Here is a 27,427-nt window from a genome sequence, read left to right on the forward strand (position 1 = left end):
CACGATGGCTACTCCTCATAATGGGGGCCTTACAAATGTGCGCTTTTACCACATACTTAACATCAGGCTCCATACTTAACATCTAAAACAAGTCCAAGTCTCCATACTTCCGTCCCCAAGGCCCCTAAAGTTGCCCCTGATTTTTGGCCACCGTGAAAATTTTGGTTTCTGGTGAGTGATTTTCTTTCACGCACGATGGCTTCTCCTCATAATGGGGGCCTTACAAATGTGCGCTTTTACCACATACTTAACATCAGGCTCCATACTTAACATCTAAAACAAGTCCAAGTCTCCATACGATTACAAGGGTAAATCAAGCTCCATACTTAACATCTAAAACAAGTCCAAGTCTTTCAAAAACATAGGTTTATTGAAGACCTTCCATAGTTGCAACGTGCATTGCTCTTGAGAGAAAAAACCAACAATCTTTGGCACCTATAGTTTAAAAATGGTATTGCATATTTTCATAACTTTACAATGTATGTGTGTGCTCCATATACACACAGTGAAGAATTGAAGGCACCATCCAAAAACCTGTGGTTGTCCTTGCAACAAAACACAAGTTGCCTATCCTCTACATTGTACTTTTTCATTTCATATCATAAGCAGGGGGCTATTCACCGGAGCGAATCTCAACAACCCTCACCAAAAGTATATTGAGATCAAGTAAAAGAGCCTGCTTTTCATCACACAATTGCTTAGGCACCCATATTGGGTTTGGTAGAGGATACCATCTAGTGTATATGATCTCTTCAGTTAGCTGAACATAATTTAGGTACTCATGAATTCTACGAGCACGCTATGAATGCCGTTTGAGCCGCTTTTCAATCTTCATTTTTTGTCTTCTTATTTTGTTGGCTTTGCCGATTCGATATTTTTGTACTTTTTGCCATTGCACGGCCGTAGTTATATCAAGCAAGGTAATTGATGCTTGCATGTTTCTCTTCCTCTGCAAAATGAAACAATGACATCAAGTAAAGAACTTATAAAGGAGTAGCAAAATCCACTGGACTGTTGCTCAATGTTATATTTACATGAAATGACCTTTTCATTGGAAATTTTAAAAAAACTACATTCCATCCACAAGAGGCCCTATGCAAAATAGGTTTTCAAAATGGCATAGCCAAAATAGTGAAGGGCACAACAAGTATGGGAACACTAAGTAAAGGCATAAGAATTAAAAACAATTTTTTCTTGCTTATAGTACAAAATTTGGGTAGCATAGTAAAGGGTCAACACAGTTTTTTCCAAGCTATTAAGTGGTTGGCTTTCTTTTACCTTTGGTGCTATCAACTTTGTCATCCATCTTCTTTGGGGAGCCACATATGTTGCTTGCAGTTTCTTTAGGTATCTCTATAGGGCCAACTCTTCTCTTTAGCTTAGGTTCCCACACAAATAAACGTTCAAGAGGGCTGTTATCACCAACTTCTTGCATGCCCTCTATGTTGTGAGTCTTCAATCTTTCCTCTGAGGCACTAGTCATTGTTTGCTGAGAAGTTTTTACTACCTCAGTTGCAGCAAGCATGGCCAAAAACCGATCATCCTCTACCATCTTGTTGCTCACATCACCGCATTCCTCTATAGTTTTCATTCGTATAGCACCAAACCCACGTTGCACTTGATGGGAGCCCACATCCACTCCTTCATTCATTGAATCCAACTGACCACCCTTCTCAATCGAAGGGTTCTCATTTTAACCTTGCCCTTACCTTTGGTGTCATGCACACTACCCACATCACGGTAGGGCTTTGAGAGGCATATTGTTGCTTGAGCAAGTTCTGGAGAAGTTTTTGATCTTTGATGTCATATGTGAATCTGCAAAAGAGCTTGAAGATGAAGAATACTATCGAGCACGATTGGTTCGAGTATCTTTAAACACATTTTTTGCAATGAATTCATCAAAGCCAACTGCAATGGTCTGACAAATCGATGCGTCGGAGCTTTTTACGTGCCTCTTGAATGGTTGTGACCTTTGCATGAGTTGTTGGATCCATGTATTTAAGGACCGTGTTGTGATGGCTAACAACAATCTCATCCTTCAACATCGCCACTGCACCAAAGGGTCCTCCAAGGCCGCAATTCATACCTTCATAGGCTTCCTGATTGCAATTCCTGTCTTCAACCTCCTCATGATGACCAGCAGCAAAGGTTGAGGCAACAATATCATCCATGACTCCGCTTAGAAGAAGAGAAAAGAGAACTTTTATAGTCGCTTTGCTCCTAGCACCACCACTCTAAACCTGGTGCACCGTCAGCGTTTTGAGAAGTAACACCAACAGCTTGCACCTACCCATGCTGAGAAACTAATTGTGTGCTAAAATGCACTCTCTCCTAGCCCTCCTGGCTCTGTTGGGCATGCTCGCATCCCGGCCTGCTGCGAGCCGACTTGAGTGCCGAGTCACCTCTTCTGCAGCACCCTAGCCAACTTGGCTCTGATACCACGTGTTGATGCAGCCTATGGTGGGTGCCACCGAGAAGGAAACATGGCGACTATGGAGGAGCGTGCAGAACAGAGAAATGAGAGAGAGAGAGAGAGAGAGAGAGAGAGAGAGAGAGAGAGAGAGAGAGAGAAAGAGAGAGAGAGAGAGAGAGAGAGAGAGTCGACACTGTATACACGCTATATAGTTAATTTGCATTATAATAACCTTACATATATATGGAGAGTTTTTTTTCATGCAACTACCATGCAAGACTGAAATTGCAATTGCATGCTATAGGGGTATGTTCCCACGTGGGCTCGACACTGATCTAGGGCTTGGAAACCCAACACTAGTTAGTAAAACTTTATGCCAACTAGCATGCCTAGTATGCTAGCTAGCATACCAATTTTCTAATTAGCGTATCCAATATTATAACTAGCATACCTAGAATGCTAACTTGTAGTCCCAGTGTACTAACTAGCCAACCCAATATGCTAACTAGCATATCAAGTATACTAACAAGCATACTAAGCATGATAGGTGGCATACCTAGTTTTCTAATTAGCAGACCCAATATGTGCTACCATGCATATGTGGTAGTGATGTGTGTGAACACACATAGGACCATCGGGGCATTTTTTCCCCTCACTAGGAGGTTTTTTTCCTTGTGCATTGTAATGATATACCCATTACTCTAGGGCTAAATCATCTTTCCATTTTGCACTAAGCAATACTACTCTCTCTTGTGTGCCTTGATCTTCTTCATCTTGTCCAAGATGTGTGTGTTTCCCTACAACCCTATTTCCAACAATTGGTATCAGAGCAAGTTGCGTCCTCCTAAGCATGGTCGCTAGCATCGCCAATACATGCATGCTCACTTTCTGTGACTTGGGTGAGCTCTGATGTGTGTTAACAGGTTGACAAATACTTCAAGGTGGATCACAAAGCTTGGTCCGCACAAAATTTTCATTCGGGCTCATTTCAGCCTCCTTTTCCACTACAGGGTAGTATTGTGCAAGCAATTTCGTCCCTTTGTGCAGATTTTTTGTCAGTGGTATTTTCCTACATAACATGTCCCTTACATTCTTCTTTGGGTTGTGCTATATAGTACACATTACTCCCTCTTCATTTCTCCTCTTTTTAAGAAGTTTTCACATGAGGTGCAGGCACTCCCCATGGCTGACAACAACACATATGTGTTCAAGATGTTCGCTGCTGAGGATAAATTGGACAAGGATAATTACCCAATGTGGGCTTACATGATGCAACATGTTCTTGTGTCAAAGAGAGTTTGGAATGTTGTGTAGGGAATTGATATATGTCCTGATTCTTTGGATGTAGGCACTGTTGAGGATGTTGCAAGTTTTGGTGGTAGGATTGTTGCTGCTAGAGCTCTTTGCCTATATCTGAGGAGGATTGTTGGGATGCTAGAGATGTGAAGGCTCATGCATTAATTGCATTATTTGTGAAGCACACTATTACTCCTCACATTCGCTCGGCTAAATCAACTAAATAGGCTTGGGATATTCTTGAAAGTCTTTATGCAAGTCGCAATGAGGCTAAAATTGCATTGTTGCGTAAAGAGCTGGAATCAAAGATTATGTATGAGGAAGATGACATGGACACTTTCCTTGCTGGTATCAACGATATAAATGAGTAACTCATTTTTGCAAACGAAGTCATTTCAGAGGGTTCCATTATGAAGACTGTTCTTGATGCATTGCCAAATTCTTACCAGACTTTTGCTAGTACTTGGAGACTTATGACCCAAGGAAATCTTGATGTTGTCAAGTTTGAATACAGGGGATGTTGAGAATGTTGCAGGTTTTGGTGGCAGGATTGTTGCTACTAGAGCACGGTTGAGCAAGTGGGATGTAAAAGATGCACATTCACATGCATTGATTGCATTATGTGTGAAGCGCATCGTTACTTCTCACATTCGTTCAACTAAATCTGATGGTCTTTATGTAAGTCGCAATGAGACTAAAATTGCATTGTTATGTAAAGGGCTCAAGTCAAAGATTATGCATGAGAAAGATGAAATGGAAACTTTCTACATGTATGTCAGTTGCTGCACATTCTTATGTGTGGTACTTTCACAGTGGTGCTACAAAGCACATTACATCTCATCCTGACTTGTTTACCTTTCTCGACAATGTTCCTCATGTGAATAGAGTCACTTCTGCCAACAATGCCTCTTATCAAGTCAAGGGTGTTGGAAAGATTGTGCTAACTGCTGCAAATGGTAGTTCTTTCACACTTGTTGATATACTTTATGTACCTGGGATAGAAAAGAACCTTTTGTCTGTATCTGCACTTCCTAGACTTGGTCTTGTTGTCAAATTTGTGGATGACAAATGTACACTTCATGATCTTAGTTTTGGTGATGAAATTGTTCCATCTAGAATTTTATGTCGTGGGCTGTATAAACTCACTTTGTATGACAAGTGTGCACAGAATTTTGCAAATGCAATTGTGGATTCAAAGACTGTTTCAAATGCAAAACTTTGGCATGCACATTTGGGCATCTGAATTTTGCCAGTTAGCTGCGTTTGCAAAAATCTGGTATGGTTGCTTCTTTGCCACCTCTTAAAGCACCTGCAAAGCATGTTTGTGAAGGTTGTATTTTGGGTAAGATGCAACATTTAAAGTTTCCAAAGGATGGTTCAATTATTAGGGCTACATACAGGTTGCAGCTTGTGCATAGCGATGTTTGTGGGTCCATATAGACTTTGTCCTTGGGTAATTACCTGTACTTTGTGAGTTTCATTGATGATTACTATATGCATGTACGGGTGTATCCGCTTAAAGGAAAGTCGAAGTGTCAAGCGATCTCTGGATATGTGCTAAAAATGTCTCTATATGTACTATGGGCACCCTCCATTTAGATCGAGGGAGGAAGTATATGTCTCATGAGTTTAATGCATTTGTGGTTAGTCATGGGATAAACCACCAATGTACAGTACCGTATACACCTCAGCAAAATGGTATTGTTGAAAGGAAAAAGTACGGAGATGGCACGACGTATGGCCAAAAGTAAAGCTTTGCCACATTCATTTTGGCTTGAGGCTATCATGTTAGCTACTTATGTACTTAATAGGTCTCCTACAAAAGCTTTGCAATCTATGACTCCTTATGAAGTAATGGCATGGTAAGAAGCCATCTATTGATCACATGCATGTTTTGGTTGTTTGGCTTATGCTTTGGTGCCACAAACGCAGCGCAAAAAATTGGATGACAAGACTCTTAACTGCATTATTGTTGGTTAGAGTACTAAAAGCAAAGGTTACAAGTTGTATCATCCACAAACCAAACGTATCTTGGTTTCACGAGATGTTGTGTTTGTAGAAGATTATGTTCAGCCTTTGTTATCATGTACTAGAGACAGTAATGTAAGCTCACGCGACATGTACAACAGTTTGTTGCCTCTTTTCAGTGGTGAAAATGTGAATGTAAACTTGAGAGGAAAATGTACATCCTATGGGGCTAGAGGAATGCCAAAATGCATGGTGGATACTTTGTGTAACAATAAATTGGATGAACCTTTGTCTAGTCGTACTCATTCAGGTTCTCGCCATGCATCTTATGCATCATATTGTTATTCTTTGGTTGTTTCCAATTTATGTAATGTTAAGGAAACTTTGTTTTTTCTTTAAGCACAAAATTCAAAAAATTGGTTGGTCGCCATGCAATCAGAATATGGTGCACTTATAAAAGATGAAACGTGGACTTTACAAGTTGAACGTAAGCCGGATGGTGAGATTGATCGCTATAAGACTCGACTTGTTGCAAAAGGTTATGCACAGTAGAAAGGCATAGATTATGAAGACCATTGGTACGAAGTGGGTTTACAGGTTGAAACGTAAGCCGGATGGTGAGATTGATCGCTATAAGGCTCGACTTGTTGCAAAAGGCTATGCACAGTAGAAAGGCATAGATTATGAAGAGACATTTGCTGATCACTGGTTCGAATGAGGTACATATGGTTGAATTTAAGGCTGATTTGAATGCTACTTTCAAGATGAAATATTTGGGATTGTTGCATCATTACTTGGGCATACAGCTTAAGCAGTGTGATGGTGGTATTGCCTTGTGTCAAACAAGTTGCATAGAGACATTGCTATGTAAGTTTGGACTTGAGGATTGCAAGCCTATTGCCACTCCCATGGAAAGATTTGAAATTGACTCATCATAATGCTGGTGATCTTGCCGATGTCACTCTTCACCAAACTGCTATTGGATGTATTATTTATGTGTGCAATTCACAAGGCCAGATATTTAGTTTGCAGTCTCACAGGTCAACAGATTTATGCATAGCCTAAGGTCTAAGCATTGGCAAGATACCAAGTGGATCTTTTGCTACTTGAGTGGAACTTAACATCTTGGGTTGTTTTATCCCAAGGGGAGATCATTGCCGTCAGATTTACATGCTTCTTCGGACTCAGATTAGGCTAGTTATTTTGACACACGAGTGTCCACAAGTGGAATCTGTTTCATGCTCGCAATTCATGCATATCATGGTTGAATAAGAAGCAACCTATTGTGGCCACTTCGAGTTGTGAGGCTGAGTACAGGGAAGTCTTCACAGCTATGATTGAGTGTGTATGGCTTAGACGCCTTATGAGATTGATTTGGGTGTTGGACAGGACACTACCAACATCATTTACACTGACAATCAAAGCGCATTGGCAGTTGTGAGAAACCCAGTTTTTCATGCTTGCACAAAGCACATTGAGGTACATTACTACTATGTCATGAAGAGACTCTTAGTAGGAGAGATCAACTTCACTTATGTGCCAACACAGAACAACCTCGCAGATCTTTTCACAAAGGCATTGTCTCGTGAGAAGTTGGAAGCTTTCCGCAAAGATCATGTCATCGGGGCATGGCACTTCCCTATATGTGCCAGCTCTTGTTCGCTACATCACTCCCAAGGGGGATTTGTTACCATATACATGTGGTAGTGGTGTGTGTAAACACACTTAGGATCGCTAGGGCATTGTTTCGCTCAGTGGGATGATTTTTCCCCATGCATTGTATATAGGTCCATCACTCTAGGGCTATCTTTTCCATTGCATACTAAGTAATACTACTCTTTGTTGTGTGCCTTGAGCTTCCTTTGTCTTCTCCAGGGTGTGTGTTTCCCTGGAACCCTATTTCCAACAGTATTGGTAGTACCACCTTTTGCACTTTTCACTTGTTCATTTTATAAAAGGTGGGTACAAGTTAAATTTTTATAAGCACACCCAAGATTTTGTCAAGGTATATAGTTTTAGATTCTAGGGAAAATTACCAAAATACCCCTCTAATTTGAGGAAATTCCCAAAATACCCCTCAAATTTCAAAAATTCCCAAAATACCCTTGTATCTATTTTGGTTGGATTGTTCAAGATTATCTAATCTTCATTCGTTTTTGACAATTGAGACCCATTTTTGAGTGCTCAGCATGTAATTTGTCACCAGTTACCATCGCAAAGAAGGCAACTATATCTAAAAATAATGAAGCAATTCATCTCCAAAGCCTACGTAACCAACTCAAATTGTAGTTTTAGCATCTTGTAGGATAGACAATCACTCTTCTTGTGAAGACCTACAAAAAAAATTATTTTTTGAGAAATTTACTCACAACAAGGGGTATTTTGGAAATTTTGAAGGGCATTTTAGGAATTTATGACAAAATATCGGGGGTATTTTGGAAATTTCCTTAAATTAGAGGGGTATTTTGGTAATTTTCCCTTAAATCTATGACCTTGTTATACATCATTGTATTGCCTTTTGAAAGTAGAATCTGATTCGAGGGAAAATTACCAAAATACCCCTCTAATTTATGGAAATTCCCAATATACCCCTCAAATTTCAAAAATTCCCAAAATACCCTTGTATCTATTTTTGTTGGATCTTCAAGATTTTCTAATCTTTATTCTTGTTTGACAATTGAGACCAGTTTTTGAGTGCTTAGCATGTAATTTTTTGCAAATTACCTCCCAAAAAAAAGACAATTATGTCTAAAATAATGAAGGAATTCGTCTCCAAAGCCTACATAACCACTTCAAAATTTAGTTTTAGCATCCTGTATGGTAGACAATCACCTTCTTATGAAAAGCTACAAGTTTTTTTGTTTTTCAAGAAATTTACTCTCACAACCAGAGGTATTTTGGGAATTTTGGAAAATTTGAAGGGCATTTTGGGAATTTATGACAAATTATGGGGGTACTTTGGGAATTTTTGAAATTTGAGGGGTATTTTGGGAATTTCCACAAATTAGAGGGGTATTTTGGTAATTTTCCCTAGATTTTAAACTTCAAAACAATTTTCTAGGTTTCTTTTAAATTTCCTTGAATCCCAAATGAATGTTTATGTTAGGAGATCTGAGAGAATCTTTTTGAAAACCAACAAATAGTCTTGGCCATTCATTGCATAATTATGGACATTTATGGAAGCACACCTTTGTGGTGAAAATGGGGGTTGTAAAGTGCCACAAAAGGATTGTCCAAGACATTACTTTTTGATACCACCAATACATGCGTTGACCCTAACTTCTTCAACAACAATTACATGTGTAATACGAAGTGACCGGTTGCCCTTTTTGCACAAGTGATTCTATCTATTTTTAGTAGTACACAAGTGTTTTTTAAAAAGAAAAAGGTGAAGTTCCATGTTGTGCAAGCCAAGTAACAATAAGTTTGGGCTTGAAGATTTTCATCAACGTTAAGTCATGAAGAAGATACATTTAAACTAAAAGCACTGTTTTCATTCAAACACATATAATACTATTGGAATAAAATGTTTCCCACTCTTAAATTATGTGGCTTGAAAGTTTCATCAATATCATGATTATATCGATTTCACTTGCGATTGTTTTTACCTTGATAGCTTATTCGACACTATGGGATGTAATCTCTTTTCCACCACGTGTCCAAATTTTTCAAACCTTGGACTTTAAATGTGGGCATGTAGCTTCACTTTTCAAACACCCTGCAAAGTAGCAACTGAAGTATGAGAGTACAAAATGCTAAAATTGTAACCATGTAATTTGAGCCAGCTTTGCAAACAAGTAAAGTTATCGATTGGAATTAGAGAACAATGACCATTTTGCACGGCACAACTACCCCCATTTGTGTCTTCTCTTATGTACTCAAAACAGCTTACATCTTGCCATATGGGGAAGCACACAGTAAATCCCATTCAAAGGAAGTGAACGCATTATATATCAATAATCCACCATAGTTAAATTGGTGTGAGAACTAGTGAGCAAACTCATTGATGCTGCATATTTGTGTTGCGAGTCGCAAGATTGAATAAATTCCTTGAATTTATCGTTCAAGACATTAAATTTGATTTACACATGTTTTGGTCATCCAATACATCATACTGATTGCTTTTACTTCGACTGCTTGACTTCTGTATGTCACAAGAAATTTGACTTATTTAATTCAAATTTTACATGCCATGAAAGTGTGACCATTGTATTTTGTTTCAAGTGTCTCTAATAAGAAAACACGCTTTTAACCTACACATGTTAAGCATATAAGGTCACACAGATGCACACATACATGTTTAAGCGTATAAGTGTATTTTATGATTCAAAGTTGACGTTTTGTAACATAAACCTTTATCCTCTTATGTATCTTATTTAACATCTCTATCCACCTCATAGCTCTCCCCATTATTTGACAAGGACTTTGCTATTAGTACAACCCTTGGAAACATCGACTATATTAGCATGACTACATGCAACACGACCAACAACAAGACGGTGGTGTTCGAGAGAAGCCACTCAGGAAGTGATGGTTTACAAAGGAAGAGTTGGGTTTCAACCTTTAGAAAAGGCTACATGTTGGCTAGGATATAAGGACTTCCAATAATCAGCCACAGTGAGCAGAGGACTACTAAAAGCTTCTATAACAACTCCTTCAACAGCTAAAATCTGGAATTCCCATAGCAGGTAGAAGGGGCAATCAGACATACTCTGAATGTAGCCTTGTCTTAGTGTGGAAATGGGTTCACAATGATGCACGCCCACAACCTTAAATAATTACTCTTTGCACATCATGTTGCTCAAATTTACATTTTTGAGGCATGGAGGAAATAAAGGACCATACATCATTCATAGAGAGAACAAGAGAATTTGTCAAAGGAAGATGTAGAACTTGAGCAATATGGTTTCTAATTGAAGATCCCAAACTGAATAAGCAATGTCCTTTCAACTTTTCCTATCTGTGCTCTTCCTGGATTGCTCTAAGCGGTCTGCACTTTTTCTAGAAAGATCGTGCCTGTCTGTGCTCTTCCTCGACTGCTCCATGCGGTCAACACTCTTCCGTGAATGTTCAGCACGATCCGTACTCTTTCTTGACCCGTTCCGATTCAAAGGGTTTTTCTCTAATGAAGAGACAAATTTTCGAAGATGTCTGATGTATTCAGGATAAAGCTCCAAATTGCAATGACCCCCACCTTTCAACCAAAGTGGTTCATACTTTTCTTTGCACAGCTCCCACAGCCGCTTTCCATGAGAGCAATCAACAACCTCGTCAGATGTTCCCTGTTCACGTCACAAGAAAAAAAAAATTGAAAGAAGTCATGCATAAGATGGCGCATCAAGCAATTTCAAATGCTTTCTAAAACAATTAAAAAGTCTATTATTTCCTATCATATTGTCTGGAAGTGATCTTGAGCTCTGCCCCAACTTAGCTATGCATATCAGCATAGACAGTGCTCAAACATTTGATGGCATTGGCTTCTGAAATCATGAAATGCATATACTTAGATGAATTTAGGACAGCCCAGATTCACCCTTAAAAGAAAGAAAAGTGCAAGGTATAGACCTATGGCAATCACCCACAAGACAATATAACCATCAGCTCCATCATAACTAAACACCACAACATCGCCACTAAAGTCGTCAGTGCCCAATATTGGGTGAAGAGCTAGGTACTAACATATGCTCCCAAACACAACACACACACATGAGCACATCAATACAAAGTCAGCGTATGAGTTTCCATCATGACTCTGGAGATCAAGGGCAGTCAGCCATAATGAAGCTAGCACTAACAGAAGCATTAAAACGGAAAAATTAGCACAAAAGTGAGGTAGTTGATAGGGCATACGCACCACAAAAGATAGAAAGAATTAGCACAATATCAACTGGTCGCGACTCAGACAAGAACTTCAAAAAATGTAACTAGAAGAATCCACGATAAGCCCAGATTCACCCTTCAAGGAAAATGCAAAGTATAGAGCCATCATTAATTGCCCATGAATTCAAACATTGGTTTACGCTAATACCATATGCAACAGCGGAGCTCATTGAAGTGTAGCACAGGCCAGTAATTAACAGACAAAACAACACTTAAAACTCTTAATTAAGCCCCCGGCTACCTCCACAATGCACTTGTAGAACAGGTTCGGTAACACACCATGTTGCAAGTACAAAGATGTAAACCAGACTCGCAATCCTTTGTTGTCGTCCTTGCATTGATGAATGTAACTAGCATTATTGATGGTTCCTTTCAGAGACGAGAGAGAGAGAGAGAGAGAGAGAGCACCGACGGGGTCCCAACCAAGCCTCTCACTCCCCTCCCCCCCCCCCCCCCCCCAAACACACAGTCTATAAGTTTCTGGAAATCTCTCGAAAGTTGAAGAAGAATCCAAAAGGTTCTAGAAGATTCTAACCTCCTCAAGAAGAACCTAGAAAGTTCTAACCTCCTCAAGTAACCTCCTCAAGCGCTAGTATAAATAGGGGTCTCGGGCCACAAGCCCCTCAGTCTTGCCAACACCAGTTGTGAGGCTCCTATGAGGAAATCCCTCTAGTTCTCATGTTCAAGTCTTGTCCTTGCAATCAAGCCTCGTCTTGTACTCAAGTCATGTAATCCAAGTCTTGTATCTAGCTCTCTTAATAAAGTATTAAGTCTTGTAATCAAGATTAAGCTTATCATCAAGTCCAAGTTCTTGTACATTGTGAGCGCCTCCTCTTGCTCTCTTCTAGCTCTATACGCGCTCATAACAGTTTGGCAAGACCACCATCTCTTAATCTTCTCAAGCCATCATGGAGCTGCCGATGGAAGGTGTCATCAACGCATTGCAAAGCATCCAAGCTCAGTTACAAGAACTTCGCGAGAGTAACGCTCAACTTCAAGCAGGGCAACCCCTAATCTTGGAACCGGTGTTGCAAGAACTTCAACGTCAAATTCAAGAGCTTCAAGAGACAAGCATACATCAAGCACAAGCTACAAGATCTAACTATTCTCAACAACATAAGGAGCCGAAGGTCAGCATGCCTGAAGAATTTGATGGGACTAGATCGAAGTTTAGAGGTTTTCTCCAACAAGTGCGTCTCTTCATTCGAATGCAACGAGAGCGTTATCCAGATGATGCCTCTCAAGTAGGCCTTATTGGGACCCTCCTCTCTGGTACGGCTCTGTAAGGTGCAGCGGAAGAGAATGTTGAGCTTTGCTCAAGATGAGTGCTCCGAACTGTGCTCAAGGTTCCTTTTACTTATGGAATTCCGTTCTTTAATGAGAGAGTGCAATGGACACAAACAAAGTGGTGAACACTGTGAATGAAGGTGCTGAGACTAAGAGATAGAGAGAGAAGAATACGACACTAGAATGTTGTCAAAACCCTCCTCCGAAGGCCCCACTCTCTATGGCAAGAGCGATCTACTTATCATTACACAAATCTCTACCATGCTTGGACTTGCCGACAATGTCGACGACATAGTTGACACGTACGGTCACGTACGACGGGTACACGTACGAAGACGTGCGGTACTAATCGAACTAAAAAAAATTAGACGTACGGTGACGTAACGTATGATGCAAAAAAAATCATGCGTCTTACACATGATAGATCATATGAGTCATGACATAGACCTTAGTACTTAGTACTAAATACTTGTAACTGAAGTCTTACAAGTTAGAACATGAAAGATATGTCCATGGACATTGGAAACGGCAATGTCCGAAGAAAGAAGAATCATAATCTCCAAAGTGGTGGCGGCCATAGTAGATCCGCTACCCGAGCCTCGTCGCACATAGGTCATGGTTGTTTGAGCCAATGCAACCATTGGGCTCTTGGTCAAATGCAATCGAGATGCAAAACAATCCCACACCAAAAATCGCCCCCGCGAAAAAAAAAAAAAAAAAAAAGAGTCATGTACGGAACGTACGAGTCGTACGGTATGGTACGGAACGTCCCGTACATCGAACGTGGACAACCCTGGTCGACGACAATGAGATGGGCTGAAATCTGAAAATGCCAAGGGCTGAAATCTGCAAATCTTTAGCTGCTGAATTCTGACTCTATGACAGTGACGATGTCGATGGCGACGATGCGACGAGGCGCGCTGAAAACGCAGATGCTGAAATCTGCGTTTTCCGGGCTGAATCTGCAAACTTCACGGAAACTGACCGTGCGGCGAGGATCTGCTGCGGGAAGGTGAGATCTGCGAGGTTCGGGACTTGTTCTGCGATGTCTTAAGTGCTGAAAACTGAAAACGCTGGTGCTTGTGTTGGTTCCGCCGCACTAGATCTGCAAAACGCTGAAATGCTTGGCAGATGCAAAAACGCTAGGGCAGAAAATCTCACTTGCGGTGAAAATCCACTAACGCTAGGGCTGATCTGCTGTCGTTGTGCAAATCTGCTAGCGCTAGGAGTCTTCTGCTTCTTGTTGTTGCCAAGTTGTTGCCAATGCAAAAACGTTGGCTGATGTCACGAGGACGTGGCATTTATTAACCATGTCACAGAGATGTGGCAACGGCTAACCTTGGTTGTTGGTTTCTTTCCAATGGGGTTTATTTTATTTGTTTTGAGACCCTCTTTTTGAAGTAGCAAACGGTCGGACATTGTATGGCCAATGTGAACGGTAGATTCACCCGCAGACGGGAAGTGGTCGGCACTGGAATTCGTATGGTAAGAGGATGTCTAGGCTCAGAGCAAGATCATATAGGTCCCCCCCGTCGCACTTAGCAAGTTGGTGGATACTAGGAAGTGAACTCAATTAAGGCGTAAAGTCAAGGTGGGACTACCAACAAAAAGTATCCGACAGTTGGGCCACATTGCACTTTTGGATGCGGTCCCAATGAGGATAGATGGTCAGAAGACCAGTGGGAGCCCAACGGAAGCATCTCCTAAAATTTAGGGAACTGCTATTTTGGGCCGTGAAATGTGTTCGCGTCATTACCTCCGGTATGACTAGGGGAACATTTTATAACTCTGCCGCGAAGTCAACTGACGCGTCGGTTGGGATATTTTTAAGCGGCAAACCCGAAACGGGAAAATGCTTGAAAATGCGCCAAGTGTCGAAATTTTATGCAATTTCCTCTTGCAGAAAAATGGGCGCTGATTTTTAAGTTGGGAGAGGCCTCATTTCAGTTTTTGTCACAGGTTAAGAGCTATGGAATGCTTCCTTTCCCTCTCATGTACAGTGTGGTGCTAGGAGTGATGCCCTGCACACTACACACTGCTCTCTCTCTCCCCTACGTGTTGTTATGTGATGCCCCACAAGAGGGCTACTCATTTGACTGATGTACAGTTGTGTGGGTTCATGCTTTTGTGCTGAGGCAAGAGCCTCCTTGAGCAGGAACAGGGGTAGCTAACTGCTGCTCCAAAGCAGGCACTGGTGAGGGTCATAACCTCACCGTACAGGTGTAAAATCAGCGCTGTGTATGCGCTGTAATTTCACTGTTTTTCAGCCATACGGACGCCAGGACCATTGGGAATCGTGCCCCACTGGCAAAGGACAGTTAGGGGACTGTTTGGGGCTGAAAACAAGGCAAAAATCAGTAAATACAGCGTGCTGAATTTACTGTTTTTGGACAGGAATCAGAGGGTATACGCCAGTGCAAGTGAGTTCTAGCAGGGGAATTGGTTTCGCGCAAGTTTTGGGGCTGTTATGCTGCCGAAATTTGGCCAAAGCAAATGGTATCTAGGTGGATACACGTGAAGGATTCCCAGGACCTTACCTTGTAATTTACCCTCCTAAAGAATAAAGAAATACTGAAAGGGGCGCCAATTTTGGGGCCTACAGGTTGTCGGTGTTTGCTCGGGGCATTCTAGCTCCGAGCCGTGTGTGTATTCAAGTGTTAATCCCCGTCGCAGGTTCTCTTTGCAAAGTGCTCTGTGTGTGTGTCTAAAGTAAAGAATTTCGGGTGAAAGCCAACACCTACCGCCCTACGGGCCGGTTTCATGGTTCCATTGCCGGGATATCAATCACTTTTTCCTCAAAGAGTGAGCTTGGATTGTTCAAGGTAAAGACACACAGTGCAAGAACACGGGGATTACACTATGGCCGACAAGGGGAAGGTAATTATGGAAGAGGGTTCCTCTTCAAAGGACAGGCAGGAGATTCCTATGGTTTTTGAGATTGGCGAGAGCTCACGGCCACGTCAGTTTGTACCTCCTGTCAACGTGAATGTCCCTCCAGTAGTACAGGGCTTTATGACAAGGCAACTTGAGGATGATGCGTTCAAGACTCAGTTAGTTGCCGCGGTGAATGTCTTTTCGCAGCTGGTGCAGAATCCGAGGTTCATGGAATTCTTGCAAGCGCCACCAGTGCAACAGCAAAATAGGCAACCTACGCAGCGTACAGAGCTTGTTGAAGCTCAAGCCCAGGTACTTCATGTGGCGCAGGAGGAAAGGGAACACTCGCATGTTGCGGAGTCGGGGGCTCCAAAGCAGGTTCCTCCCGTGCTTGAACAGGTGGCTAGAACGCCTATTCCACAGGTTATGCCAGTTCAGCCCGCCACCTTTCAAAGCTAGCATGCTGTCTTGAATGGGCAGGGAGCTGGATACCAGGCTATGCACTCAGTTTTTCCACCACCCACGGTACATCCTGGGTATTTCGGGGGTGGATCAGTGTTCCAAAGTATGGCTGGTTATGCGTCTGGAAGTCAGCCGTACATGCCAGGAACAGTGTTCGGGGGTATGCAAGGCATCATGCCAAACCCCATGTATAGTAGTATCGGCATGCAGCAAGGTTTCCACTGCAACCAGGGCCAGTTTGGGGTGCCACAGGGTCATTTTGGCATGGCTGGTTTTTCTGGACAGCAGCCAGATATCGCACCTCTGACGCAAAATGTGAATGGCCAACACGTGCCGATCATGCCTAGTACAGTGCCCATGTTGCAGACCATCCCATATGACAACTTGGGGGCACTAGAGAAGCCGAAGGCTTACAAAGAAGGTGGTGCAACGGTAAAGTTCAGTACCTTCAGTGGTTTCGAGGACAAGACAAAGGCACTCACTTTCCTCCAGCAGTTTGATATAGCTTATACGGGAGGGAATTTTACAGAGGCCTCGAAGGTCAGGAAAGCTGCCACTTTCTTAAAGGACAATGCGCTTACATGGTGGACGACATTGTTAATGCAAGGACAGGCACCCTCCACTTGGGTTTACTTCAAGCAAATGTTTGCATCTGCTTGGCTATCAAATGAATTTGAAGCCCATGTCCTGACAGATTGGCACCAGCTTACTTCAGCTTCGTGCAAGAGCTTGCTGGAGTACAATAGGAAGTTTTGTAAAGCATTACTCTCAGTGACCTCCTACAGATTTGTGCCATTGACAGAGCAAATAGAGAAGTACTGTTGTGGGCTGCCTAAAGGGCTTCGCGATTACTGTACAAAGAACAGAGTGGCTACCCTTACTCAGCTTATGGAAGTTGCGAACACTGGTCTTGCCTTGTTGAAAGGAGAGGACAGTGGATTTCCGAGCAGTGACAAAGGAGAGCAGCAAAAGAAAAATTCAGCGAAGAAGCCCTTTGTGAAGACGGCTCCTGATGTGTCACAAGGGTCAGAAAAGGCCACCAAAGACAAGGATTCAGCCAAGACTTCTGGAGCGCAGGCAAAGAAACAAAAAAGGAAGCCTTTTGTGCGCAAGTCGCTCGAGGAAAAGAAGGTTCTGATGGCTGAGAACAAATGCTTTATATGCGAGCAACCTGGTCACTTTTCTATCAATTTTCCACAAAGGAAAAGGCCAGCTGACTCAGAGGATAAAGAAGACCAGAAAGGCAAGAAGCCAAAACCCACGGCAGGTTTAGTGCCAGACATGGTGGGTGACAGGCCCAGCACAGATGCCAGTGAGTTATGCAAGGCATGGGGTAAAGTTAGGGATCAGACGGCACTCATCTTTTTTGATCCAGGTGCCAAAGCCAACTTTATCTCACCAGAGTTAGCTATGAAGCTCGGCATCAAAGCTGAAGAGATGGGGTACACAGCAGAGGCAGGGTTGGCATGTCCTGGCCACTCAGAGTGTGTTACTCCCATCATTGGAAAACTGCGTCTGCATATTCAGTCGTATGTGGACACTGAAGAGTTTTACATCATGCCACTGGAAGGTTGTGACGCCTTGTTGGGGATCCCGTGGATGTTCCGAGTGCATGGAGTCTTGGATGCCTACAACAAAAAGATCACTGTACAGCATAGGGGCAAAACTCACATCTTGGATGTAAAGCTTAAAGGAGAGTCAGTCCCTATTGTATCTGCTTCTGCTATCACTTCTGTAATATAGAATCATCTTTCTGTGTACTTGATTTTTGCACGTGATGTCTCAGATAGTGATCAGTCAAATTTATCTGTGTTAGATACAGAAAGGTCAGCATTTTTGCAAAAGTTTAGTGACTGTTTTTCTGATTCATTACCGTCGCAATTGCCGCCAGAGAGACCTGAGGACCATCGGATAGATTTGGTGCCATGGTGTAGCCCACCAAATAGACCTCCCTACAGGGTTAGTGCGGCGCAACAGAAAGAGATTATGGGCCAGGTTGAGGAGTTATTAGAGAAGGGGCTGATTCAGCCTAGTTCTTCACCCTTTTGCTCCCCAGTGCTCCTAGTGCAGAAGAAGGATGGCTCATGGCGCATGTGTATTGATTACCGTGCGTTGAATAAGAATACCGTCAAGAATAGGTTCCCTATTCCTCGCATCGATGATATTCTCGATCGTTTAGAGGGTGCTGCAATTTTCAACAAGATAGACCTTAAGAGTGGGTACCATCAGATTCGTATAAGGCCAGAGGATGTGCACAAGATTGCGTTTAGAACGACATTTGGTCTTTATGAGTTTCTAGTGATGCCGTTTGGGCTAACAAATGCTCCTGCTACGTTCAACAGAATGATAGACCGGATTTTCCACTCGCATCAACAGTTTGTTGGAACGTTCTTCGATGACATGATAGTGTATTCGAAGAATGAAGAGGAGCATAGGCGTCACTTGACCATTGTGTTCGAAGAGCTGCGCAGTCACAAGTTACTTGTCAATCCTAAGAAAAGTGAATTCTTCCTCGAAGAGATCCACTTTCTGGGCCACATAGTCTCAAAGGATGGTGTTAGAATGGATCCCGCAAAGGTCGAAGCTATCAAGACATGGCCAGACTTGAAGACTGTGCACGATGTCAGAAGCTTCTTGGGATTGTGTTCCTACTATAGAAGGTTTATCAGAAATTTTGCAGAGATAGCATCGCCTCTTCACGCATTGCAAAAGAAAGAGGTCACTTTCAGATGGACCCAAAAAGAGATTTCAGCTTTTAGTCTCTTAAAGGAAAAGTTGACTTCAGATCCAGTTATTGTTTTGCCAGATCTCGGGAAGTCATTTGTGGTCCAGTGTGACGCGTGTGGCAGTAGCATCGGAGCAGTGCTAATGCAAGACGGACGGGTAGTAGCTTATGAAAGCCGAATTTTGCAAGGGCCAGAGAGGACTATGCAAGTCTATGAGAAAGAGCTCTTGGCCGTTATTCATGCGCTTTCTAGCTGGAAGCACTACCTCTTAGGTGCTGATTTTGTTGTCCAAACAGATCATCAGACCTTGCAATCCTTCTTGACACAGTCAAAGTTATCCGAAAAGAATATGCGATGGGCAAACATTCTTTCCATGTTCCACTTCCAGATTATGCATGTGGAAGGCAAGAAGAATGTTGTGGCTGATGCGTTATCAAGAAAGCCACAAATTTCAGCTGTGTCAATTCCTTATCATCATGAGTTAGATGACATGAAGGAACAGTATACTGCTGATGAAGATTTTGCAAGGATCTTTGAACAGTTACAAGAGGGGCAACATCACGAGCACTACCTCCTCAGAGATGGTTTTATGATGATGCATGGCAGACTTTGTGTCACTAGGCCACTGCGACATAAGGTCATGGAAGAGAGTCATGTCCCACCGTATGCAGGGCATCGTGGCATTGATGCAACAGTTACAGCGGTAGAGACGTTCTTCTATTGGCCTACCTAGAGATGTGGATGCCTTTGTGCGAGCATGCATAGTTTGCCAAAAGGTCAAGTTTGACAGGCAAAAGGCACCATGGTTGTTACAACCACTGTCGATTCCGGATAAGCCATGGGAAAGCATTACTATGGACTTTATCTTTGATCTTCCAAGGACGCCAACAGGGAGTGATGGTATATGGACCATTATCTGCAGGTTCAGCAAGCAGGCCCATTTTATCCCTGTCAGGAAGAAGATAAAATCTGATCAGATGGCACGCTTGTTCATGTACAATGTGTTTAAGTACCATGGTATGCCACAATCGATTATCAGTGATCGTGATCCTCGCATGACCAGTTTGTTCTGGAGAGGATTGTTTGAGAACATGGGTACTACGCTCAAGTTCTCGTCTTCGTTTCATCCACAAACTGATGGACAGTCAGAAGAGGCTAATTCTATTGTCTTAGATCTGCTGAAATGCTATGTGTCAGATAATAAGGGCAAGTGGGAACAGTATTTGCCTATGCTTGAGTATGCGTACAATAATACGGTGCATTCGTCTACTGGCAAAGCACCTTTTGAGATTGTTGAAGGCGGCAAAAAGGTTCCTCCCATTTTGCATACAAAGGACAAGATCTTTGAGGCAGATCGATATGTTGAGAACATGGATGAGATGTATAAGAAGATTAAAGTTGCCTTGGAGAAGACTCAGGCAAAGCAGAAAAAGGCTGTTGATCGTCACCGTCGTGAATTGTTACTATCACCTGGTGATTGGGTTCTGTTAAGGTTCGAAAAGGCAAGATTAAAGAAGATGAAGGGCAAGGAACGGCTGTTTCCTAAGCTCAGCATGCGTTACTACGGGCCTTTCCAGGTGCTTGACAAGATCAACGATGTGGCTTACAGGCTGAAATTGCCTGATGCATGGAAGATTCATAATGCGTTTCACGTGAGTCTTCTAAGACCCTTCGTGGGTGATGTGCCAGAAGATATGCCAGTTGAGGATCAGCCAGAAGTTGAGGAACTTGATGAGATCCTGGTACCTGAGCAAGTTTTGGCACATAAGGACAGAAAAGTTAAAGGACAAGTTGCAAGACGCTATTTCGTGAAGTTCAAGAACTATCCACCTATGGATGCAAAGTGGATGGAAGAGCATGAACTGTCAGAGTCACCAAATGTATTGCAGCTTTACCTTGAAGCCTTTGGGTTACAGCCTACTTATGCCCCAACCCAACATGTGCAAAGGAGGGGTAATGATAGAGCTAGTACATCAAATGTACATATGCATTCAGTGCCATAGATGGAAATGGCAAAAGTATGAAGGCCTCATTAAGTCATTTGTATCTATGTATGTTACGACCTTTCTTGGGGATACATGCGATGATAAAAGAGTGTTAATAGCACAAGATCATCAGTGGCGTGTATTTATGGTATGCAATCGAGGACGTTTGCGATTTCAAGAGGGGGGTATGTCACGAGGACGTGGCATTTATTAACCATGTCACAGAGATGTGGAAACTGCTAACCTTGGTTGTTGGTTTCTTTCCAATGGGGTTTATTTTATTTCTTTTAAGACCCTCTTTTTGAAGTAGCAAACGGTCGGACATTGTATCGCCAATGTGAACGGTAGATTCACCCGCAGACGGGAAGTGGTCGGCACTGGAATTCGTATGGTAAGAGGATGTCTAGGCTCATAGCAAGATCATATAGGTCCCCCCCGCCGCACTTAGCAAGTTGGTGGATACTAGGAAGTGAACTCAATTAAGGCGTAAAGTCAAGGTGGGACTACCAACAAAAAGTATCCGACAGTTGGGCCACATTGCACTTTTGGATGCGGTCCCAATGAGGATAGATGGTCAGAAGACCAGTGGGAGCCCAACGGAAGCATCTCCTAAAATTTAGGGAACTGCTATTTTGGGCCGTGAAATGTGTTCACGTCATTACCTCCGGTATGACTAGGGGAACATTTTATAACTCTGCCACGAAGTCAACTGACGCGTCGGTTGGGATATTTTTAAGCGGAGAACCCGAAACGGGAAAATGCTTGAAAATGCGCCAAGTGTCGAAATTTCATGCAATTTCCTCTTGCAGAAAAATGGGCGCTGATTTTTAAGTTGGGAGAGGCCTCATTTCAGTTTTTGTCACAGGTTAAGAGCTATGGAATGCTTCCTTTCCCTCTCATGTACAGTGTGGTGCTAGGAGTGATGCCCTGCACACTACACACTGCTCTCTCTCTCCCCTACGTGCAGTTATGTGATGCCCCACAAGAGGGCTACTCATTTGACTGATGTACAGTTGTGTGGGTTCATGCTTTTGTGCTGAGGCAAGAGCCTCCTTGAGCAGGAACAGGGGTAGCTAACTGCTGCTCCAAAGCACGCACTCGTGAGGGTCATAACATCACCGTACAGGTGCAAAATCAGCGCTGTGTATGCGCTGTAATTTCACTGTTTTTCAGCCATACGGACGCCAGGACCATTGGGAATCGTGCCCCACTGGCAAAGGACAGTTAGGGGACTGTTTGGGGCTGAAAACAGGGCAAAAATCAGTAAATACAGCGTGTTGAATTTACTGTTTTTGGACAGGAATCAGAGGGTATACGCCAGTGCAAGTGAGTTCTAGCAGGGGAATTGGTTTCGCGCAAATTTTGGGGCTGTTATGCTACCGAAATTTGGCCAAAGCAAATGGTATCTAGGTGGATACACGTGAAGGATTCCCAGGACCTTACCTTGTAATTTACCCTCCTAAAGAATAAAGAAATACCGAAAGGGGCGCCAATTTTGGGGCCTACAGGTTGTCGGTGTCTGCTCGGGGCCTTCTAGCTCCGAGCCGTGTGTGTATTCAAGTGTTAATTCCTGTCGCAGGTTCTCTTTGCAAAGTGCTCTGTGTGTGTGTCTAAAGTAAAGAATTTCGGGTGAAAGCCAACGCCTACCGCCCTACGGGTCGGTTTCAGCTGATCTGGTTCAAAAATGCCAGCCTTTTGCTGTGATGCAAAAACGATAGGCCTCTTGGGGGTCCTGCTGAGAAGTTGCCTGTTGAGCGTGTGCTCCTGCTGCCTCTTCTGCCAGAAAGTGCTAGCTTTGGTTTGCTTATATATTATCTTAGCAAAATTGCCCTACCTAGTTCCCAACAAAAGTCACTTAATAAATAAGTGAAAATGTCAAAAATAGGGAAAATAGGTTTAATGCACTGGAAAATTCCCCTAATGGATTCTGATGAATTCTTATGGGAATGCTGATGATCATGTTGTATGCAACCGGAGGATATGCATCTAATCTAAGTGACTAGTCATGCACGGTCTGCGAACAAACTCACAAAAGTGCCAGATCACTTCCTATTCTAGACTGACTTGACTGACTGAACCTTGATCGTGATGTAGCTTGTCCACGGACACTTAGGGTTGGATGTGTCACGTGACAGGCTCTCTCTTGGTTTGCTCCCTTACTTGAAAAAGAATCTCCTCTCCTTCATGACTTTGAACCTTTTGTGCTGGAGTGCTCTGCAACCTTTGGGGATACTGATAGAGCAAGGGTTGTTGAAACCAAACTTAGAAATCTCCGCCAAGGATCAAGACCTGCATCTGTCTATGCATCCGAATTTCAGTAGCTCACTTGTGATTTAACTTGGCATGAGGAATTTTTCATTAGCCAATTTCACTGGGGATTAAAGAATGACGTAAAAGATCTTTTATTGACTATGCCAAAGGTTCACACACTAAGCAAGTTCATCTCTCAAGCAATAGAATGTGATAATCGACTATTTGAGAGACGACAAGAGAGGCGTCTTGGGGCACCATTGTGATCCCAAACAGAAGTGACTCATAATGGCTACACACCTCAACAAGGCCATGAATCAAGCATTGAGCCCATGCAAATTGATCCAGCACGGTTTCAACCTCTCTCAAATGAACCTGGGAGCCAGCACACAATCTTCAGCATGCATCTCTCAAAGTCCAAGAGTTCCATCAACAGCATCCATGGAAGCCCCAGTCAAGGAACACCACCGCTCCTCGTGGAACTCGTCGCTAGAGGAGAAGGTAATGTCATGGATGCTTGAGAGTCGGCCGTTGCCTGCATCATCGCCTGTGTCATCGCGTGCATCATCGCTTGTGTCTATAAAAGAATCTAGAAGGATCTAGAAGATTCTAGAAGGTTCTAAAAGTATCAAGGAGATTCTAGAAATTTCTAGAAGCTTGGAGAAGATTCCAAAAGAATCTAGAAGTTTCTGGAAAGCTCTAGAAAGTTGAAGAAGGATCTAGAAGGTTCTAGAAGAACTAGAAGGATCAAGAAGTTTCTAGAAGCTTGGAGAAGATTCTAGACGAATCTATAAGTTTCTGGAAAGCTCTAGAAAGGTGAAGAAGGATCCAAAAGGTTCTAGAAGAACTAGAAGGATCAAGAAGGTTCTAGAAGATTCTAACCTCTTCAAGAAGAACCTAGAAAGTTCTAACCTCCTCAAGTAACCTCCCCAAGCACTAGTATAAATAGGGGTCTCGGGCCACAAGCCCCTCAGTCTTGCCAACACCATTTGTGAGGCTCCTATGAGAAATCTCTCTTCTAGTTCTTATATTCAAGTCTTGTCCTTGCGATCAAGCCTTGTCTTGTACTCAAGTCATGTAATCCAAGTCTTGTATCTAGCTCTCTTAATAAAGTATTAAGTCTTGTAATCAAAATTAAGCTTATCATCAAGTCCAAGTTCTTGTACCTTGTGAGTGCCTCCTCTTGCTCTCTTCTAGCTCTATACGCACTCATAACATATGTCACCCATCCTACGACGCATCAGAGATTTCCGTTCGCGGATGGTCGGATACTTCTTCACGATGCTCCTTCTTCACGATGCTCCCTGTCACCCATCCGATGTGATGCATCAAAAGTATTTGTTCCTGGTGTCCTTACAGATATTCCCTTTCATAGTGCTCCCGTCATCACTTTGAATGCCGCACTAGAAATATTTGTACTCGGATGTCTCCAGTGAGAAAAACCCTCTCACTTAAAATTCCAATAATTTATTTAGAATTATTTTTCCTAGTGTTCCCAGCAAGAAAACCTCTCACTTATAAATCCAAAAATTCATTTAGAATTATTTTTCTGTTGGATAAAGCCAATTTAGTAACATCCCTCTCACTTATAAACAGTTGTCCTCAATTGTAGAAGGACAACTGTAGAGATCCAACTGCAAGGGAGAAACCAGAAGGATTCCAAATCTTGCTCAATGGTGAGTTCAGCTTGTCCTTTCTCAAAAGAGAACTTAAAAATTAAATTAAACAAAAATTCAATAATTCAATACTTAACTTACCAATCATGTTGTTCCTCTAGTACCTCGAGGATATCCTTTCACCAATCATCAAATTTATGAGCCATGTAAGAACTCATCATTCACGTCTTTCCAACAAATCGGAAGTTTCCGCATCCGAGAATCTGTTAACTCAATTCTACCTTCTCAATCCCGAGAAGAATAATTCTCGTAGAAAAATCTAGGTCTCTGTCCTTGCGCGTAATCCTGCGCTGTTAGTCCAGAGGGTATCAAACCTCTTGTGTCCTCCCACATAGGGAATGCCCAAGTTATAGAGCATTAATCTCAATGTCTTTCTTTCACAAATAGAGTCTGCGATCAACTTAAAGAAGGTTCTTGTTCCGGGCCGTCGCTCAACGTAGGCAGACGGTTCCAATCTGAAGATTCCTTGTGCACGGCGGTACTTCCTTCCAATCTTTTCCTCTTGTAAGTTATTACCACCAATAGTGTTTTCCTGACGCCCATTAGCATCTCTTCCTTACGGAGGCCATCAAAAATGTTTCACCTTGCAAGCATCTTTAACGCCTTGCCAAATCTTAGGCAGATAGGATTCTAGCCATAGCATTTTCTAAACGTACGTTCAAACTTGGTTCACAATAGAGCGAACCCTCTTCGATTCTCAGGGATATTCTCCCAAATATGATCAATGTAGTTCTTTTCATCTTTGGAACAGTTCGCCAATCATTACATGCACAAACAAAATAGCTCATGTTCATACTAGCAATATGCTAATGGTACTTGACTTGCTTATGGATAAGTGTATGCTACAACCATAACTTGCTATTGTAGTAGCGTACTTGATGATCACCGACCATCAAAATATCCCTTCTCAATAGAGAAACTCAAAGCAACCGAATACATCTGACAAAGAGATTTTTGTGTCAGAATATCATTGCGCGTAAAACGGCCCTCAAGAGAGGTATGTTAATCCACATCCTTGACAACAAGGTCCGCATCTTCATGTGTTATCCATGTACCCAAAAATGTACATAATACTCATGTTGTGTTAGAGTCAGAGCTATTATAAACTCGGAATGTTTCCTTCCTTTCGTAAGATTCTCAAGGCGAACATGCTCAACCAGATGATTCCTCAACTTGGTTTCAAAGCAAACCCGCTCATCAAATAAACAGGGATTTTAAATTTGAAATTCTACGAGCATAGGCCAAGGCAGTCTCTCGTGCTCCTTCCCTCATAAAGAGAGTGTTCATTCACTTGTGAAGAAGGCACTACCATGTCTTCCCTTACCAGGCAGGGGGTGTTGGTTGATAAGGTACTCAAGCTTAGTGAAAGCTTCGCTTGCTTGAAATCGCAAAATGGTTCTTTGTAATGTCCTACCTGTAGTAGCAAATAATTTGTGGGAGAACTACAGGATACAAGATCAATTATTGACCTTCTGGATGGTTAGAAAACTAGTTCATCTCATAGAACAATGTTCCAACTTGATCCTACTCTCATAAATACTCGAGAGTGATTGTCTTGGTTAGACACATGCATATCTCGTGCATAAAAGCAATACGCAGTTTATGAGTTCCTCAAAGATTTAACTTTGAACAAAGACCTGCCCTCTCACTTAAAGTTCGAGGGTCTTCTGATTAAAATCACAAGAGTTAGATTGAATTCCCGTACTCCAAAACTTGCTCCGGATAGCAACATATCCTTCGAGGAGAGGTAACAAGAATTTGATGGTTCCCATCCCACTATGGGGATTAGATGCTTTGTACACTAAAGTGTAGACTTTCAGCTTGCATGACTAACTCCACCACCCGCTTCAGAGTATCTTGCGGATGAGTTTGCGAAGTTCCGGTGAGAGTCTTTCGTGAAACTTCTTCATCGTTTCTTCCTCAGAGAGGTTCAAGAATGGAGCCACCTTGGAAAGAGTGAACCAATACCTGTTCATATAATCCGTGACTCGATCCCAACTTTCTTTGATGCCTTCCTCAAAAGCGTAGAGGAAAAAAAAAAATGTCGGAAAATTCAACCTTGAATTGAATCCAAGTCTTGTTGTAAGTTCCTTGCAGAGCTTTGGTGACCAAGTACTTGCAATTCCCCTTGAGGTGTTTGGTCACATGCTTCACCTTCGATGCTTCTAAGAAATTGCCATTTGCAAAGGCAACTTCAACCTGTCGAATTAAAGCGGTAGCTTTCAGGGCATCTTCCCTTCCGTCAAGAGTATCAAACTTGACTAGAGTGTTCCTATGTCTAGAGACATTCTTCATATCCTTCCCGGAATGACGGGATTTCTTGGCTATGGTTTTGGATTGATGTTCATTGATATTTTCTAGATTCTGAAGGATCTTGAGCATTCCGCTCCTTCGATTCTCTAGCTTCTTGAGCATCATGCTCTTATCGCCTTCTCAAAGAATCCCTGGTCTTATATCGACTTCTTGCAGAGAGAAAAATTTTCCCAACTTCGCGAGCTTTTCTTGCAGGGCTTAGGTTCCGCCCGCTTACTTCTCTCTTGGCTTGTCATGGCTTCTTCCCATATCTTCCCAAAGTCGTCCTCCTTTACAGAGAAAGAGAGGATACCATGC

The 27,427-nt window shown here is 42.5% G+C and overlaps 1 protein-coding gene and 1 pseudogene across 1 annotated transcript in view; both read right to left on the reverse strand.

Moving 5' to 3' along the window:
• Positions 1–1,898: 1,898 nt before the first annotated feature.
• On the reverse strand, positions 1,899–2,171 carry LOC147455980 (guanosine deaminase pseudogene; annotated as a pseudogene).
• Positions 2,172–10,114: 7,943 nt separating this feature from the next.
• Positions 10,115–27,427, reverse strand: part of LOC147455981 (uncharacterized) — a 93,878-nt gene continuing 76,565 nt past the window's right edge. The window contains exon 5 of the mRNA XM_086514581.1: positions 10,115–10,959. Within this exon, the coding sequence (XP_086370707.1) occupies positions 10,624–10,959 (336 nt within the window). The 3' untranslated portion in view covers positions 10,115–10,623. The remainder of the gene's footprint in view (positions 10,960–27,427) is intronic.

Source organism: Adiantum capillus-veneris, chromosome 6, assembly GCF_014529385.1.
Source record: "Adiantum capillus-veneris isolate H3 chromosome 6, ASM1452938v2, whole genome shotgun sequence".
In the NCBI taxonomy this organism is placed as follows: Eukaryota; Viridiplantae; Streptophyta; class Polypodiopsida; order Polypodiales; family Pteridaceae; genus Adiantum; species Adiantum capillus-veneris.